A 20,579-nucleotide genomic window follows, 5' to 3' on the forward strand; every position below is an offset into this window, starting at 1 on the left:
CGCTCTGTGTGTGTATTTGACTATTTGACCAGCAGTCAGCTCTCCCAGCCAGTCTCCATCTATCACTCTGGCTTAATTGAATCAGGACCAGCGTCTCAATCAGAACTGGGTTGGCCCAGTCACCATGCCACCGGCAGCGCCACCACACAGACGAAGACTCAGATATGACGAAGAGAAAGATAGAAAAAGGGAAGGGGAGAATGAAAGAAAGACCGTAGGGTGAACAAGAAGACAAAGTGAGATCAAAAAAAAAAAGAGACTTGAGAAAGGCAGATGCTGCAACTGCCACTTGTGTATGAGTGACGTCACAGTTTGTGCTGTGTGATGGAGGACAGACAGGCCATGTGTCTGACCATGCGTTTGTGTTGCAGCTCTGCCTCGGAGGACTTGGGCTGCAGGCGTGGAGACTTCAGCAGGAAGCACTATGGTTCGGTCGAGCTGGTGAGTCCCATCCACGATGCTCTCATCTGTTTGTTGCTCTCTTTGTCTCAGTGTGACTGCCTCCTCATCCTCTTTCCCCTCATCCTCTTCGTTGATTCTTCTCCTCATGAACCCCCCTCCTTTCTGCCTCTCTCTGTTATTGCCTTCCCCTCTTTTCTGTTGGCATGGATGGACAACAGAGGGGGACTGATGACTCATGACGTACTGGGTGTGGTCCAGCGATGTGCTTTGCCAGCGTGGATCACAATGGGTGCTCCAGTCAGAGTGATGCAGGACTCTGCTGCCTACAAAGTTCATTTGTTTTGTTTTGACGCTGTGGTGTACAGCTGCAGCGCAGTGTGTGACTTTGTGGTTGATTACTAAGCTGTTGAGTCATTGTTGCTTTGGGGAAGTGTGTGTGTGAGTGTACATCCCTCCACTGTGAGCTGAGTCTGTACATCCCGATAGCCCAGAGGGACAGGAAGTCCAAGGGTTTCGCACTGCGATCGTACTTCCTACCAGAGACATATTGTGGGTTTGTCCATGAGCGCTGCGCACCACGTGTGCGACAGATTAGTGTTGAGGAGAAACCACATGCTGCCTATCAGCACTAGCAGACTGACACTACACACAATGCTGCTGAATGTGGGTGTGTGTGTGTGTATGTGTGTGAAAAAGAGAGAGAGCGAGAGAGCAGTATCCAGTGTGGTGAGTGTGAGCCAGGATGAGGTCACACCTCAATATTCAAAGTGTGCCCGTCACACAGGAGTGTGAGACGAATCGTAGCAGTAATGCTCACCAATTGAGAGTGTCCTTGTTCAATTTCCTGATATGACCTATATGTTTACATATACCTGAAAGGACTCTTGCTGTCTTGCGTATTATAACAGTGTTCCATCTGAAACAAAGACAGATGTAGCGTGATGTTGGCACCACAAAACCTTGTTTTGAGGAGGTTGGGGTGCATGGCTGGGCCAGCAAAGTGTGTGACTTGGACTTGCTACTGTCCATTACCTGTTTCCAACCAACATTGTTTTCTTTTAACTGTGACCAGAATCTTTTCTTAGCCTTAATCAAAATGTTTTGTGCCTTCCCTTACTTTTTATCAATGAATATAGAGTTAGCAAACGGTTAGCTTACCTTGACACAAAGACTGGAAAAGGGGAAACAAAACCATTAACAAGTTCCTCTACAAGCTCCTATTTGGCCTTAATGAGTAGTTTATGTTAACCGGCATCAGTACAGCCTCCTTTGTGTTAGTTAGCTAGTTAGTATTCTGTATTTTGGCTGATTATTGGAAGTGCTGAGTACTGATTGCTAATTCAGACCTACCATCTCAGTCTTGTTTGAATTTGAATTGGTTTAATCAAGCAAATGTAAGTGTATAACCAAAATAAAACTCACATAAACCTCAAAGAATAGTTTTTTCCAGTTTCTTTTTCAGACATGACGATTCCTGAAGAGGTAAGAAGCTGTGTGGCATGTTTTATAGAAGAGTAAATGGATAATGGAGAATTAATGGCTGGGTTTGATAAATCCAGGTTGATCTTCAGAAATAACCTCAGGGAGGATAAGCACATGATGCCAAGTTTACATTTTAGTAATTAGTGAAGTGAAATTAAGTCTTTGTTTTTCTGATGGAAAAGAAATAGAGTTGCTTGTGCGAACATACAGGGAACGTGTTTTTGTCGAGTCTGGCACTCACACCGTTTAAGGCTGTAATGTCTCCAGGGGAGGCTTGTGCAAAGGTCGGGAAGGAGTCACCAGGAAATTCAGGTCCTGATGCCTTTTGGCCAATAAACAGCTCCTTGTGTTGACAGTTTTGACTGTGTGCTCATGCCCCCTGTGTCAGGATATTAGCACCTTACATTTAAATAAAAAAACATAGAAGGAATTTTACTTTCTCTTGAAAATCAATGATTTTGATATTGGATAAATGTCTGTCTCACTTTGAAAGGATGCTCGCAGAGTCAAGCTTGGGCGATATTGGTGACAGCCTCAAAAAATTAAGGTCAGACTATAATATACAAGGTCTTCGATTCCTTAAAAAAGACTTCAAATGTACTAAAAGTAATTATATCAGAGCTTTTTTTAAATCAGAATTGTGCAAACATGTTATGTGTAAAGAAAAAAAATCCCAGAAGAAATGCAGAGAGCATGCCTTGCATAAAACAGCAGGACTCAGTGGGTCTTAAGATTTATTACACCAATCACTTACCTTTCTATTTTCTCCTAAAACAAGCTAGTGTCACTAGCTAATGTCACACTAATGTAACATTTACACAGCTGAATTTACTAGAATAAAAATGTAATTTCTCTACTTGTACCACCTGTTGACTGTGAAGCACATTCCTGCATGATTTGTCCAAAAAATAGTCATACATACAATTCTTTATCTTTTTGTCTTAGACAGGTCTTAAACGCCTTAAATTTAACTTCTTATTTGTCTCCATATGTTAAATAGAGAATATAAAACATATTTTAAGGCAAAAATTCTACCTATAAAAGAGCTATTTTGGTAAAGTTAACAGAGATAATGATGAAAGTCTGACCCTTTGTCTTCCTGTGCCTATATAAAGTTACAGTGACCACAATATATGCCTTATTATTACAACTACAAATCACTTCACCCTTTGTGTTGTATCTTTTCTAGACACGAGTTTGACTCTTTGCTTTGAAGAACATGTTTTCAAATGTCTCAACACAACTGGGAGAAAGTGATTCAAAGCAGGGTCTCCCTAATAAGAGAGACCAGCATAAGCAGAGCTGTGACTCATCCTGTCTGTTTGTTTTATTTTTGGCATCATTGAAGCGGCGGTAGCTGTTGCCAATAAGATCAGGTACCTCCACAGACACCATCGTAGCGATGTGATTCACTCTAGTCTTCGCAAACACAGCAACTACTTTTGACACTATAGAACCGTATAGGATCTGGTACATTGCAGCCTACTCATGGAGAGTCTGAAGTAGAAACTCTGCTCTAAAGAATAAAGGAAACTCAAAGTTGTAGAAAAGCACAATAACTCAATCCCTCCAACAACAAGACAAAAAGTTTACAGCAGTGCTTTGAGCTAAATGCTCACATCAGCACGCTAACATGCCATTTTTCATCCATTATCTATAACCACTTATCCTAAAAAGGGTCGCAGCGGGCTGGAGCCAATCCCAGCTGACATTGGGCGAGAGGCGGTGTACACCCTGGACAGGTCGCCAGCCAGTCATAGGGCTGACACATAGAGACAGACAACCATTCACGCTCACAGTCACACCTATGGACAATTTAGAGTCAACAATTAATCTAAAACCTATGCTAACATGCTCACAGTGATAATGCTAGCACGTTGATGTTTACCAGGTATAATGTTTATTATCTTCAGCATCATAATATAGCATGTTGGCATGATAACATTTGCAAATTAGTAATAAAAACAAAGTACAGCAGAGGTGGATGGGAATGTCATTAATTTTGCAGGTAATTTGGTCATAAAGTATTGAACAACATAAATTTGACTTGATGGTGGTGGTAGATGAAAAGTCAGGGAATCAAAGTGTTTACAATTCATCCTTTAGGGGCCGTGACAGTTTGTACTTAATTTCATGCCAATCCACTAAATAGAAAAATGTCGACCTCATGTTGCCACCAGTCCTTAGGATTCGTCGTCGGGAACATGAATGTCCGTACAAAATTTTGGGCCAATCCATCAAGAAGCTGTTAGTAGAGATATTTCACAGGATAAGTAAAGTGTTTGACCTGCTGGTGGCACTAGAGGAAAAGTCCAAAGTAGTTGGAATTCATCCTGTGGCAAATTTGACTGCAATCCATAAATAAATAAAGGGTTGTATTGGTATATCTGAACCACAAATGTCAACCTTATGTTGGCACTAGAGGAAAAGTCAGAGGATCATCAAAGTAAGGAGGATTCATCTTCTGGGCACCTTGAGTATTTCAGTCTGGACCAAAGTGGTGGACCGAACGACAGACTGACATTGCCAGCCCCAGAGCCACGCTGCTATCATGGCTAAAATACATCCTAATCCAGAGACATGGAGGTACAACATTCACTGTGAGCTCATCAGGAGCTCAGGGTGTAGTGGAATATGCATGTACTCAGCGATTCACTACACTGGAACATATTGAATCATAGGATTATGTTGGCTAACTTCTCCTGAATAAAGGCGAGAGTGTGGCGAGTCAGTGGTGTGTGTGTGTGTGTGTGTGTGTGTGTGTGTGTGTGTGTGTGTGTGTGTGTGTGTGTGTTGTTGCCTGATAAAGGGCTGGAGGGCCTTCTTGTAGCATAGAAAAAAGTAAGAAACAAAGTAGGAAGTTTAATTCACTAAATACACCAAGGAATAAGGAAAATCAATAACCCTGCTGCTGCTGCTCTACACATACACACTGACCATCAGCCCAAATCAACACATGTGAGGTTCCTTTGTGCCAGCACACACACACACACACACACACACACACACACACACACTCATACGATGGCATCTGCATTCATAGATAGAGACAAACAGCAAGGCAAACACAAAGGCAACTCCCACCCTGTCTTGTCACTTCATTCAGTGACAACTCCAATTTCAAAAGCTTAATTGTGTGTTCCGCACTAAAGCTGAAGCCGGCAACAATTAATCCCGTTTCATCCTGACACAACCGCTTGGAGAGCGTGGCAGTGTTTTTTCCAGTGAATTGAATTGTCTTTATTTGAGGCCCAGAGATGAAGGCGGTGACGGATAGGCGAGAGGTGGGCACTGGCTGTCTCCGAAGCTGTGTGGTATACCACACAGGAAAACAAAAAAATGTTGTGGGTATTGAGAATAAAACTCTTCAGACACACACACTCTCATGTTAATTTTGTTTCTGTGTGTGGGCATGTGCGTTTGTTGCGGCTCTGTGCTGTTTGGTGTGCCGCAGTTCACATCAATGAATGTGACTGAGACTACTGTCAGAATTGGGGGGTATGTGTGTGTGTGTGTGTGTGTGTGTGTGTGTCTGTGCGCGCGCGCCTGTGTGTGTGTGTTTGTTAGCTGTCAGTCTTGCATAGTGACTGTTGAGCAGACGGCTCCACTCCCACCTGCCTACCAGTGTTACTGTCACTGCCTCAGAGGCTTTTGACTGCACTGTCACATTGAATTTATTCCCACTCTCAGCATGTGTGCATGTGACTGTGTGTGACTGCGTCTGTTTGTGTGTTTATTGACATTAAAACGAGACTATGTAACGTTTGCTGAACAGCGGCCACTGTGGCCACAAGTGGCAATTACAAGATAATGGTACAGTGTTTAATTCCTGTTTTTATTGTGATACAGCCATTAAAATGTTTATTTGTGACATGCTAAAATGTACTTTAACAGTAGAAAAAGTCATTAAGTCAGCAAACTGTCTCAGTTATGTCAGTTTCTAAATTTTGCTAACTAAGCTAACATTAGCCACCATAAGCTACTGGTCATACCAGGTCAAGTGAGACTGTACCAGCAAAACCCCAAAGTATTGAATTGCGTAAGGGTGAATTTTATTGCTCATGAGTTCAACTTTTTATTTGTAAGATGATGATTGTGTTTTGTGTTTTTTCTACTTTCATGTGACATGGTCTTGCTTTAATTTATAAAACAGACAATTCTCACTTGTACTGATGTTTCTTCAATATTTTTGAGAAAAGAGTTATTGATTCATTCATGAAACTAAATGTCGATTTTCATCTTGTTTTTATACGATTTATGACCACTCAGTCTAAATGCAGACACAATCAGCTGAAAATGAATCATCATCTTGATGATGAACTATGAATATTTTTGGGTTTTGGACTGTTGGTCAGATAAAACAAGCAATTTGAGCATCTCAACTTGAGCTTTGGGAAATTGTGAGTCACATTTTTTGATATTTTTTATACACCTCATATGATGTGATGAATAGATTGATGTAGAAAATTATTGGTAGATTAATTGATAATGAAAATAATCCTAAATTGAAGACCTCAAAGGAAGCATCATTGCACATTAAAAATCATTGAAAAGTCATAGAGATTTTCCTCAGTGTGAACCCATGCTAAAATGTTGTTCTGAAATAACTGTGATCTCCCATGATTAAGACTTGTGGGCATCACAGCAACACACACTTGCAAACTTGAGTGTCACACCCCCCCGGAAACTGCAGAGGAAATGAGCTCACAATGGTTGCTTTTTAAAAGTTTGACATGCTCTGTTTATTGTGCGTGAAGCTAATGATCACAGTGTTTTCTGAGAGGCTGCCTGTGCTGAAACCCTCGTCTTTTATTGGTATCTATATTTAGAAGTTGCCTGTTTGACACTAAATCCAGGCTGGTGGGGACCAGAGGTTGTTGTAGTATCACATCTAACCTCAAAAATACCACTTTTGAGCATTTAACACCTCCTTTAAAAGTAATTTAAAACACCTTGAAGTCTGTGTCATAGTGGGTGCAAACATCCAAAGATTAAACTCTCTCCCTCTATCTTTCGCTCTTGTCTCTCCATCTGTCCTTCCTCCTCCCATTTTCCCTGATACATAACTAATTGTCTATTAAAGCAGCTGATGCATGGCGCACTGCTGCCGCGCTCTGCCATCCCAGGCTTCAGTGCAGCATCTGCCCACTCTTGAGGTCCCTTAAAGCTGCTGCACCCTACCAGCATGACTCCTGGGTGGGTGGGTGGCCCGATGCCTTCAGTCCTAGTCATTAGTTTAGTCATAGTCGGTGTGGCTGTAGTATAAATGGGCAGATATCGATGTGGTGCTTTAGTTAGCATGGCTGGATTTGTCCTAGCCACAGGCAGTGTTAATGCTAATCAGGTGCAGTCAATGTCTACATGGCAAACAGCCACGTTACAGACGTTGTTTGTCTTTGATTTACATTTTCACCTCTAATTTTCTCATTCACAGGTAGTCGGTTGTTATTTCATGTTGACAGCAACATCATGCATTATACATCATTATTAGCGTTGCAGCAGTCTTCCACTACATGAGAGGGCCTTTCACATGCATGTTGTGATGGGAGGAGCTCCTTGAAGTCGCATGAAAACTCAGAATCATGTTCATCTCATTGATCCAAATGCTTATATTAAATGCTAGAAGACTAAATTCATTCTCAAGTATTCAAAAGATAAGTCTGGTCATGTTCTGTATTTTTCTTATTGTCAACAAATTCCACAAAAGGACCAAAACCTACTAACAAGAACAGTCTGTGTATCCGAAGCCTGATATTGCGTGTTCCTCTGTGCCAAAGAGTTATATTGTTGTCAAAAGAAAACAATTAAAAACACAATGGACGTCTGGCACAGATGAATCAGGCTGTGACTACACAGTCAATATTTGTAAGTAGGATCATTTCATAGTTGGTTTTGGTCTTTTCATGGGATTTCTTCAGAAAAAGAAAAATATAGAACATCATCAGACCAAATCATAAAACAACTATGTGGTCACTTCACCACCAAAGATGGGGGGGGGGGGTCGTATTTGTTCACCGCACTCAGTGATTTAAATTGCCACATTTCACTTCCTCCTCTGAATGCAGCAGCTATAGTATTTTTACAGTGAGCGGTCTGAGTCATTGGATGACCTTTGTGACACACTGAGACATTTATGTCCATACACGTCTCAGATTCTCTTTTCTATCAGTGCAACCTTTAATGTTAACTCTCCTGAACCCATGTTCCACCCTTTTTACTGAATAACCTTAAACAACTAGACACACACTTCAAACACACCTCTCACACACACATATACACACACACACACACACACACACATATTCACATTGTGCCTGGCTTTACTGTGTCCTAACTGAAGCCCTCCCTAGTTACTGTTGCTATGCCTGTCAAGCAAATCACATATGACAGATTTATAACTCTAAATGAACCATAATTAAAAAAAAACATTGGGTGTATGCAGAAGTAGACAAAATCTGGCTTCTCATTTCTAGCTGACGACTGTGTGCTGAAATGATAACTGTTGTTTTATCGGTTGTAGTTAGCTAGCTAAAGCTAAAACTCTGTGATATGGTTGAAAACTATAGCTGTTTCCAGCTGGTTTGTTTGATTTGTTTTAAAAAGACAGCGCTGTATAAGGGTCTCACATATTAATATGGTATCTACATACACCATATAATGCTAAAACAAAGAGGCTAAAGCTACATCTCCTGGGCAAAAAGTTAGCTAGTTAGCCACAGAATTACGATACAGCATTATCAATAAAAATCTAAATAAAATGTATCCTAACAAAACCCTTGGATGGTTTCTGTGCTTGCATCCTTGGTCATGCGGTTAGATTTATGCTTTAATGTTTGTATTTTCAAACAGTATGCTTCACTTTTATGAGGGGAAAGTATTTCATGATTAGGAATGACTTTGGCAAACGTAGCGGTATTGCAAGTTTAGCTGGGGTTGCTGGAGTGTTAACGTCAGAGCCGCTATTCTTACCCTAAATTCTGATATAGTAACCAGTTGGCTCCCGCACAGTGGAAGTTCCAGGCTTCAACAGGTACTTTTCATATATATATATATATATATATATATATACATATCCTGTATAGTAACCTCTTGGGTTTCTGGTTTTTGATAGGTTAAATGGTTTGGAGAGAAATGCAAAGCTTGACAGGCCTAGCCAAGTTACGGTTGCTGAGCTACAGTGGGATTGGACAGTCGCTGTTCTGGGATGGTGTTTAAAATGAGAAAACTCACATGATTGAATTGCATCTGAATGTGTGAAATGCAATGGAGAGACTTGACAATAGAGGCATAAAGGAAGAAAAAAGACTAGGAAGAGGCTCTGGATAGTGCTTTCTTTCAAATGATATTTTTTTATCAGAGCCTTTTCTGTTTAATCTGCCCCCTTCTGTCTTTATTCATTTTCTTTATACCTCTCGTTTTCTGCCTCCTTTCTTCTCAATTTATCTCCTCCCTAATTCTTTCCATCACTCTTTTTTCTCATTAGTCTCTCTGTATCTTCTCTCAGACTGTGCACCTGCCTCTCTTCACTTACTACTTCCCTCTCCTCACCCTCTGCCACTTCCTCTCCTGCTCTGCCGCCTACGCCTCCGTGTTCACTGCCTTCCTGGAGGATTGTGAGTGTGCATGAACAGGCCGACTGATGAGATCAATTATCTATCAGCACTCACAAAAGTATTGATTTAATACCCTAACACACATACACACACACGCACACATACATACATCTCTGTCTGCACTGCAGAGCTCCTTTGTCCCGTGGGCCTTGGGGAAATCAGAGGCTCTCTGAGTACGTCGTGAGCTCGATTGTGTTTGTGAAATGTTCAAGTCGTGCCCTAAAATGGGAGCTGTTTAAGTGTGTGTATAAGAGTGTGTGTGTGTGTGTGTGTTTGTGCACATCCCTGCGCCCTATAAAGCCCGAAAGCCTCAGCCTATTCCCATGGGGTTACGCATCGTGGAGACGGCTATTATTCTTTTATCATTTGGCTTTTTGTTGTCATTACACATCGCTCTTTGCCTCTCATCCCCAGTGGCCTCATCCTTCATTCCGTCCCTCTCTCTCTCTCTTTACGTTTGATACCCCTTCTCTTTTCCTTTCTCCGCCCTATCCCTCCACTACTGCTCCCCAGCAGTGGTGAGGTGTTTTATGGGTTGTTTGTTAAAGCGTAGAAGCATAACGGGCTCCCCCTTCTCCCCTGTTTCCTCTTCTCTGCCTCCCCCGGCCCACTGGGGAATCGTTGGAGTGCAGCTTTTCCTTCTTTGCCACTCTTCTGTTGCATGATTTAGAAGCAGTGGCTGCTTGATGCATGCATGTGTGTGCGCATAGACACACACACACACACACACACACACACACACACACACAGAGACTCCCCATAGCGCTTAATCACTCCTTTCTCCTGCTATTTTTCATTCTTTCACCCAAAAACAGCAGAAAGCCTATTCACACACAGCAGCACAAACACTTACCTCAACGCACATCTAATACAGAATGTCACACTTTTTTTTCTTCACATGCAGACACACACACACACATACACTAGGGAGGCGGTGCATTGCTCTGTCTGAACACTGCATTGGTTTCCCCTCCATTATCCTGCGATTGGACAGTTAATGTTGCAGGAGGCGAGAGAAATAGAGGGAGATAGGAGGCCTATAGCTTCGACATTTACTTTCCATTTTCCGCGTACAGAACAGAGACGCATGCAAACACAGGCGCATACCAGCACACTAGGAAAGATATTTGTTTTCAGGCCTATTAATATGCATATGGAGGAGAGAAGGCAGTATTTCTGCAGCCTCTCCTAAGACACAGCCAATTATTGCACAGAAACCTCTCTGTCGTTTATCAGAGCTTCACACCTGCAGTAAACATGCCTGGCACTGGATTGTATTATCTCATTATATACAGTGTACCATGGGGAGGAAATTCAGCCAGTGCTTTACTTGTGTGCGCATTAGGGCTAGGTGAAATCAATGTCATATTAAAAGGAATATTTTTACAATATCAATGTGTTTTTTTTATCACAATATTGATTGATTGCATTGCCTTTACATCAGACCACTGGAACCCATGCTTGGAATCGCTGATTTGGACAACTGAAAATCAATCAGTCGATCGACAGAGAAATGACTCTCTGTCAATAGTTTGACAATCAATTGATCATTTAGTAATTTTTCAATCAAAACTGCCAAATATTCACTGGTTCCAGCTTCTAATTTGTGAATCTGCAATTAATCAGCAATAATTGTCAGATTAATCAATAATGAAGATAATCATTAAGTAGATATTAGATATTAACAGAGCCGACAAGGTACAACATGCAGGGTTTTTTGAAATGTGTATCCAAATTGAAGATAAGAAATGTATGCTTTGATATCGCAAAGGCAAAAAATGTATAATCTAATATTTGAAATTTCAGTTTTTTGTTAGCTTGTAACATCTCAGCTGCATTTAACAATTATGCCAATTATTCTCTCTATTACTCCATTAATTGTAAGTGTAAAATGTCAGTAAAAGTGTAATGTAAAAAAGTTTAAATGTTCTGAAGCAACTTTTTCAGGTTTCTTGTTTTGTCAGACGAGTAGCTCAAAACCCAAAGATATTCATGATAAAATGTTGAACTATTATTGACCATTATTCCAGCCTTTTACTTGTGAGGATTTGCTGCATTTCTTTGTCCTATATACTAACTAACTAAACATCTTTGGGGTTTTGAACCATTAATCTTACAAAACAAGTAATTTAAAGATGCCACCTTGAGCTTTAGAAGATTGTGATGGGAACTTTACGAAGCAAATGAAACGAATAATCAAGAAAATAATTTGCTGATTAACCTACAATGAAAATAATCACTATTTGCAACACTATTTTGTTTTTTTTTTAAAACATGGATGATGCACAAAGACTGAGTTGGCCATTCACACATGAAACTGCCGTTTGTCAAGATTAAGATTAATTTTAGGCTTGTTTCTTTTCTGTCCGCTGCTATTAGGTGTACAATTTTGCTTGTAATTGTATGGTATTTGAAAGTTTATAGAAGTATAGATAATGTTATAACTGATATATAACGGTGTCTCCAACTGTTTTTGCATGACACAAAAAAATATTTATTTATGTGTTAGAACATGTCTACTTCTTTCTGATCCAACAAGCTAAAGCTGCAGAATTTCATTTTAGGAGCTTTCTAATCCCCCAGCTACAGTCCTGCATATCAGATTTAATTTAGCATGAACAATAAAGTCAGTGTGACAGTTATTAATGATTTTATTCAGAATGTAAAGCTCTCGCCTTTCAGCCTTACTTGCCCACAGGAATGTTTTGAATGGACTTTAACCGTCTCCCTCTCTCTCTGTTTCCATGATAAGTGCTCTCTCAGCACTCCCCCTCGCCATTGTACTGTCTGACATGATCTAATGAGCCGCTGAAGTAGGGCACGCCACCCACCCTGCAAACTGATAAACACTGAGCCCTGCTTAGTTTTTGTGCAGGTTGTATCCGCCATTCACAACATGGTTTTAGATGTCTGCTCAACATAGTGTGTAGACCCTTAGAGCAGGAGAGCTTCACCCTAACGATGTCAGAAGTTTTGAGGTATTGAGTACATTTACATTCACATTAATGTCCTGGTTTTGATCATGTTCGGGATGTGGCGTTTACATGGAAGATGAGAAACCTGGTTATTCAAATCCCTGTATACATGATCATAAGAGTATCCAGTTTCCTGATCGTCTGCCTGCAGGTGTGTCTTTGATTCCTGAATATCTCAGCCGTTCATTTCTGTACCGACTGAGTTACCTCAACCGCTGATAATGAACACAGTTTGGTTCCTGGCTGTCTGAACTGCATTTACCACTGTGCTGGATTTAGCTTCCCCATCTCATCACGGGTAATAGATAATGAGAGGGATGATGCAATTTACTGCATGATCTGCATTACTGAAGTCAGAATTTCCCATTATTTTAGCACGTTGAACACAATGTCATATCATAATGATCATTATCATCCTTTACAATCGTATTTTCTGCTTTACTGACAAAAGTTCTATGTAACTTTAGTTGGTGATGCACCTGCAAGCATGGCATGAGCAGAAACCTGGATAAAGTGTTTACAGGTGTTTACATGCCACAGTATCCCGGTTTCTATCAGAGAACTCTTGCTATCTTATCCAGGTTTCTCAAAACCGGGATACTTTGAAATCCTGGTCAAGCAGGATACTCGTACACATGTAAACACACTCCTTGATGAAGGCTTAAATATTTGTTATGCATCTATGTGACTGTGAGAAAGAAAAACATAAGAGGGGTTTGTTCTCTTTCTTTCACTGATATCTACAACAATTAGTTGATTAATCCATAAGTCAATTGGCAGAAAAATTATTATTGTCAAGTCATTTCTAAATAAAAGTGCCAGAAAATATTCAGCCTCTCAAATATAAAGATTTCCTGCTTTCCTCTATGTTTTATATCATTATATCATTGTAAATTGAATATCATTGGAATTTTGAACGGTTGGTTGGACAAAACAAGACACTTGAAGACGTCACCGAGGACTCACAGGAAACATTTTATGGACTAAACTATTAATCGAGAAAACCATCTGCCAATTGATCGATAATGACAATAATCGTTCGCTGCAGCCATAGTTTGTACTTCCTGGAGGTCAGTTAGAGGTATATTTAGCAGATTTCCAATGTTCAGTCCTTCTCTCCCAGGAACTTCCTTGTCATCTTCTTCTTGCTTGGCCAGACCCGTTTCAGGCCATCTGGACATGTCACAGTGTGAGCAGCGATACACAGCCACGGCAGAACTCTTTTTAAAATGTAACATGTCAGCAGAGCAGAGACCTCTATCGGCGAGGGGAGCAAGATGAGAGCATGACAGTTAAGGCGGTCAAAGATCAGAGGGCAAAGATGCAGAGAAGAGAGGCAGGAGGAGAAAGAGCAACAAAGAGGAGAGACTCTACGGTCCGTTGCCTGGCAACAAAACATCATTCAGTGCAGTGGCAGGGGGGGGTAAAAAAGAAAAGGGGACGTGAAGAGGAATAGATTGAAGGGGGGGTTTTTAGATGTTCACAAGGGGAGAAGGTGGCAGCAGCAGTTTTTTAGTATTTAGCTTGTGAAATGTGTACAAAGAACATATCTCTTTTGAAGTATGTTCTTTCTATCAGTGTCTGTTTTCTACAACAAAGCAGTCATACATTAGTCACATCAAATTCACATAAGAATATATGTATTGGCTCAACTGTTAGAGGTCAATCTGGACCCTTCTACTGAGAAAAGACTGCAGCCTCCTCACACATGTACCAACCAAATATTACAGACTTGTATTATTTCCAAACTCTCAATATTGAAATTGCAGTGTACATTGACATTTTCCCAAAAGTCGAGTGATGGAAAGTTTGAGAAAAAGTTACGCTTGTTTGTTTTCTTATTGAAAGTTTAGAAGAAAGGATTGAGACCACTCTCAGCTCTGTCTGTTAAATATGAAGCTACAGCCAGGAAATGGGTAGCTTAGCTTAGCAAAAAGACAGAGGAAACAAGAGGGAAGAGCTAGCCTAATGTTAAATGTTTTGACTCTTCTCCTGAGGTTGACGTAGGGAGCGCTATGTGATCGAATCGCGGAGTAACATATGGAGTGCTGAGGTTACAAACGAGGCTAGCCGTCACCTAAATCTCATTTAACTCTCCTGCAAGAGAGCCTGCAAGCAAACAGTATTTCCCAAAATGTCAGACCATTTCTTTAAGTTGCATGTATTTACACAGGATACATTGTGTTCTCCTCCCCCTGCCCTCTCTTGTTTCGCTCACTCTTCCACCATCATTAATTGTCCCATTTCACTCTCATACTGTCTTTTCTCCAATGCTGTACTAGAGAGAGGTGAGTCAGCAAGCGACAGATAATTGGGGCGATAAGTAGACGGTGGCAGATGCAAGAATGGGGGAAAAAAACAGGTTTTTGCCGCAAAGGGAGTTTGAGGAATCATTACAAAGACTAGAGTAATTATTGATGATTAAACAAGTGTGAAGACGTTAGTAATACACAAGACAGATATGTTTGTAGCAGGACTCATGCTGCTGTTGTCACATGGAGGTGATGTGTCTGCCATGGTTCCTCTTCTGTTGGTGATGATAGCCAACTCTAATGTATTTATGACCTGCTTATTACTGTCTGCCACAAGTCATGGTTTGTCAGGCGTCTAATTTTAAACATGTCTCTCTCTGCCTGTCTCTCTGTCTCCCTCTCAGCTAATTTCCAGTGACGCAGATGGGGCCATTCAGAGGGCAGGACGCTTCAGGGTGGAGAATGGCTCGTCAGATGAGGTACATACAAGATAATGCACTTTTGTACACACATGCATCCCACCAGTCCACTCACTCCCGTCTTTCTCTCACTGACCCCAATAAATGAACAAAATATCAGAAATTATGGTCATTAGCCATAGCTTGAGACCTTAGTCTTTATGCCTGAAACTCACAACAATGGTGCTTGTCAGATCGATCAGTGATTTTTATTAAATGATAGTTAATTGAATTAACTTAAGGAGTAGTTTGGGATAAATGCTTGAAATTAGCTTTCTTTCTGAGAGTTAGATGAGTGTTGGTGTCTGTACACTAAATATGAAGCTAGAGCCAGGAGATGAGTAGCTTAGCTTAGCATAAAGACTGGGAAGAGAGGGAAACCGCTACAAAAATCTGCCTTCCAGCACCTCTAAAGCTCACTCTGTAACACGCTATCTCTTGTGTCTAATCTGTACAAGACACTACATTTGTTGGTTTTATGGGGAGTCACATTCAGGAACTGTTACTCAGGGTGACAAGGGAACAAGAGGACACAGGAGGTGCTGCTAGGGCGCTTTTTTTTTAACTTTTGAAAAGAACCAGGCTTGCTGCTAGCTAACGCCTACTGGCTCATATTATAGCATACAGACAACAGAGTGGTACATTTTTCTCATCTAACTCAAGAAAGCGAGTACGCGAATTTCCCAAAATGTTGAATTATTCCTTGACTGATTTGTGCAGCTGCCATCATGATTTACCGTAGATATATATCGAAGTGGTTTCCAACCTGGGGGTCAGGACCCGTTCAATAGGTCAAAAGATATATCTGAGGGGTCACAAGATGATAAATGGGATGAGAAAGAAGAAACAATACATTTGTATTTGTTTTTTTTCTGACTTTCTCTGCTTTTTATTGGTTAAATACAGCATAGTTTACTTTTCCTGGTTGCTAAAAATTATTCAAGGAGGGGAAAATCAGTCCAAACAAAGGGCTAAAGTCCCTGTATAGGGGTAGGGGTAAAGATACTGTATATACTGCATATAGCTAAAAAAAAAAAAAAAAAAGTATATATTAAAAAAAACATGTATAACGAGATAACGAGCATGTGTACTATCACGGTCTGAAAGACACTTAACCTGTATTCTGTAATGATAAATGCTGCAATATGAGTATCTGCCTCAGTGCTCATATTGTTCCAAACCTCCTCTTGAATAATGCAGGGAAGTCATCCATCACACTTTGACATCCAGCTTCCTGTCTTATGTCCTTAAAGTCAGATTACTAGATTAGAGAAACTTCATCATCTTTGTTGCTTTTAATGTCAGTTTCCAGAAATGCAGCTGCAGTGTATGTCCAGTGGTGGGCCCCTAATGTGATCCACTCCCTTGCTTTTGTCTCACATCTTGGTATGATTTAAGATGGCATGTTATATGAGACAGGCCTCTTCCAAACTTCTCTTTACGTCCTGCAGGATTATTTTTTATTTATTTATTATGATACAACAATAACAGCATAAAGATCGACTGTAGCTCACTGGGCCCAAGCTTTGGCTGCATCGGATTTCCTGTCCTGTATTATAATAGGTTCTGCTGCATAGTACTGCTGCAACAGTTTTCCACAGAGAAGACTGCTGTGACACAAGCTGTGACCATCATGATGACAATGTGGTGTGTGTGTGTGTGTGTGTGTGTGTGTGTGTGTGTGTGTGTGTGTGTGTGACAAACAGACTTCGGACTACACTCCAGGAACCTGGAGGAGAACCGATGTCCATCTGGAGAATCCAGAGTATCACACCAGATGGTTCTTTAAATACTTCCTGGGAAAAGGTCAGTGCTGCTCTGCTGCACTCTGTTTAAAAACACACACACACTCACACACATGGAGTAAGTGTGAGATAGAGAGAGAAATACAGGGGGTGAGGGAGAGCCTATAAGCTGGCTCTCAGATGCAGCAGAAATAAAACATCCTCTGAATTTCTTCCCTGGTCCACAGGACACTTCTTATCTTATAAAGTCAGCCTTGTCCTCATGCTTCATTCAAGGCCAAAACTTGTTAGCATCCAGCCATATCCCCACTGAGAGTCTCAACTGCTCTCTAATCCCATACACCGCCCGGGGAGGATACCCATAGAGGACATACAGCTTCACCACCACCTCACAGAGCAAAGGCTTGCCCCCAACAGATAACATAATTAAGATCGGACTGTTGGCTCCTGAAATGAGCCCTGTGCTGTGCAGCAGGCTGGCAGGAGCCAATCACAGGTGCAGCCTCGGACATTGTTAAAAAATGCATTAGAATTGGTCACCTGTTCCTTCACCTTTCTGACCGTCATCATCTCGCCATTCCTCATTAACACCCCGCCTGGACACACAGTGTAGGCGGCACAGCAAGTTGTACAACAAAAGATCATTGTCCGGGTTTCTTTACCATGACTCGAATCAGGAAGAATGTCTTCAGCTGAAAGGTTGAGATAAAGGACAGAGCCCCGAGATGGATGGAGATAATTGTGAAGGAAAGTTAGAGAGCAAAAAAAAAAGTCAGCGAGTGGAAGAAAAGAAATGCCTTTTCTCCTCCAGCCAGGGTCTAATCATGCTATGGCATGGCCAGTTTAAAAAGAGCCATGTCTCCAGAAAGTTGGCTCGAACTGGTTGGCCTGCAGCTGAGCCATCTGTGTCTCACAGCCTGAGCAGAGCTGACTGCGTCGTACAGCACAACACATTATGAACTCTAGGCCAATTATTCTAACACAAGCACTTCCTGTCTGAAGAAGCATCCAATACAATGACTTGAATTCTCAATTTCTTAATGATTAGGTGAAGAATAGTGAAACACTTTGTCCTCGTTTGTTTCCCCGTTGCCTCGCATTAGGTATGAAGATAATTCCTGATTGATTACAATGTGCTTTCTTCTCACACAGAGAAAAGCTCCAGCTGTCTAAACTAATAAGTGTATAATTGCAACCCGACCTTGCAGAGTCACCGCTTACCTGAAGCATAAAAACATGGCTAATGTATAATAAAGAGAGCTAAAAACCAAATGGAGAAAGAAAGTGAAATTGTGGAATAAAGAAAACAACAGAGGGACAGAAAGCATCAGAGAAAGGACAAAGAAAAGGACAGCAATGCAGGAAGAGGTCTAATTGGGTTTGGAGGTCTGTTCGGCATTGTTTCCGAAGATGTTACCCGGTCAACCGAAGAAGCAGAGGCATGAATGTGCGACTCTGCGGTGGTGTCGTCAGGAGATCTTTGTCTGTGTCCATGGTACACACAGAGAGAACTGGAGATGGGGGGGGGGTGGGGGGGGGGTAAATGAAAGAGAGGCAGAAAATAATGAATGAACGGGTAGGAAAGAAGACAAAAAGGCAGAGAGTAACAGGCTCAAACAGCGCAGCAATGAAAGTGTGTGTTGAATACCTAAACATTTTGGTGGGAGAGAATATAATCGGTCATTAAGAGAATAAATATTCTACTTTGATAAGTAAAACTAAGTAAATAAGTTCTCCAATCACTCCTTGACATTTAATTATGACATCCACTCGTTAAATATCCAGTATGTATGTATCATTGTGTCTGTATATTGTCTTTGCCTCCATCAGTCCACCAGAACTATGTGGGTACAGATGCAGAGAAGAATCCCTTCTACCTGTCAGTCGTCCTCTCAGACCAGAACAACCAGCGGGTTCCTCAGTATAGAGCCATCCTCTGGAGAAAGTCGGTGAGTTCACCATCTGCACCACCATTTTTTATTTGTTTTTTTACCCGGAGGTCCCATTCATCTCTTTTACAAGAAAGACCTGGCCAAGCTAGCTGCTGTACATATGGGGTATATAATATAAAAAAGGAAAAAACAAAGTTCTGCTACACAAAGTTATATTCTTTTTTATATATTCCTGGACCTTTCTCTAGTCTTTGCTTGTTTTTAATGAAATGATGGATGATTTTCCCTCTTTGGGCCTCAAACATTTATCTAAATGAAACCAAATGAAAATCTCTCTTTGGTGAAACTGCTAACAACTTGTAAACATCTGGACAAGGAGCCCCAACTAGACACTGCTTTTTTGTAAGGGAGTCACAAGCCAAACATGTTGGGAACCACTGGTTTAATCTTTATGTATGAGTTTATCATATGTTTTATTTCTATCACATCTTAATCTGGAAAGTAACCAGTAACTATAGCTGTTAGATAAATGTGGTGGAGTAAAAATTGCAATATTTCCAACACAAGTAGCATGAAATGAAAACACTCAAGTAAAGTACAAGTACTTCATTATTGTACTTAGTTACTTTGCACCACTGCCTCGCAGGATCTTCCCCCAAACAGAAGGGAAGGTACTGAAACGTTTGGATGAATCTTAAACATGAACATTTTCTGCTAGAGTACACAGTTAGAAGGTAGAACTTTTTCTGGAATCTAAATATGAGATGGCACAAAATGGCATCTTGAGGAGCTATGCTACTCCACTTTTGAGTCACTGTGTATGTGTGTGTGTGTGTGTGTGTGTGTGTGTGTGTGTGTGTGTGTGTGTGTGTGTGAGATGCATGTTCATTATTGTGTGGTGACTCAGCTTCATGACCAAGATAGCTTGGATCTAATTCTGGCCTCCAGCTTCATCTGGAACCTGATTAGGGTGGTGCACCTCCGCTGCCTGATCACATTGATTTATCTTGTTTCTGTCAGACTCTAACTGGCACAGGATGTTGTTGTTGTTGAACAGAACAACTTTGTTGGGCTTGAACTGTTCTGTTTTAATTTGGGCCTCTGTAATTATCTCATGACTGATTGAAAATTATGTTGCATGTGAATTTCTCTTGGGTTTGGGTATTCTTTTATGAATGAACAGCAGGTTTGAGCAAGTGAAAGTCCTCCTGAAAAAAGGCGATTGAAGCTCACTGTGCTTTGAGTTTGTAATCCCTGATATGTGTCATTCTTGTTCGCTCAGGGCACTCTGAAGATCAGCCTTCCCTACAGCCCGACCAAAACACTATCAGTCAAGTCCATCCTAAGGTGAGAGGTGCAGCCTAGAGCTCTAAGCCGACACGGTCCATTCACTCTTTACAATACGTGTATGAGAATTAATATTGTTGGTTATCTCGTGCTGCTGCTGCTGCTGAGGGGAGGTATGTTACACTGTTATTGAGGTTAAGTGTTTACTGTTGTGTAGATGAAAGCATATTTGCGACCAAGCTGCTTGTGTAAAATATCATTGTACCTAAGATACAGAGATGCAGTTTGGTCTCAGTATATGCTTGCATCTATCCAACAGTAAACACACAACAGTGGAACATACTTGTCAGTAATGGCCATTATTGTTGTTGCCCCTGTGACATTTACTTTACAAGTGTAAGAAGAAAAATGAGAACTGAAAAAAAGTCTTCACTTATGTGGACAGATGTAACAGCTTTTACAAGGCCTTTGTC

The 20,579-nt window shown here is 41.0% G+C and overlaps 1 protein-coding gene across 1 annotated transcript in view; it reads left to right on the forward strand.

Moving 5' to 3' along the window:
* The window catches only part of garnl3 (GTPase activating Rap/RanGAP domain like 3), a 62,555-nt gene that overhangs the window by 20,038 nt on the left and 21,938 nt on the right, over positions 1-20,579 (forward strand). The window contains exons 2-6 of the mRNA XM_070924770.1: positions 372-441; positions 15,129-15,203; positions 16,889-16,988; positions 18,758-18,876; positions 20,102-20,166. Of these exons, the coding sequence (XP_070780871.1) occupies positions 372-441; positions 15,129-15,203; positions 16,889-16,988; positions 18,758-18,876; positions 20,102-20,166 (429 nt within the window). The remainder of the gene's footprint in view (positions 1-371; positions 442-15,128; positions 15,204-16,888; positions 16,989-18,757; positions 18,877-20,101; positions 20,167-20,579) is intronic.

This window comes from Enoplosus armatus, chromosome 18 (genome assembly GCF_043641665.1).
Source record: "Enoplosus armatus isolate fEnoArm2 chromosome 18, fEnoArm2.hap1, whole genome shotgun sequence".
NCBI lineage: Eukaryota > Metazoa > Chordata > Actinopteri > Centrarchiformes > Enoplosidae > Enoplosus > Enoplosus armatus.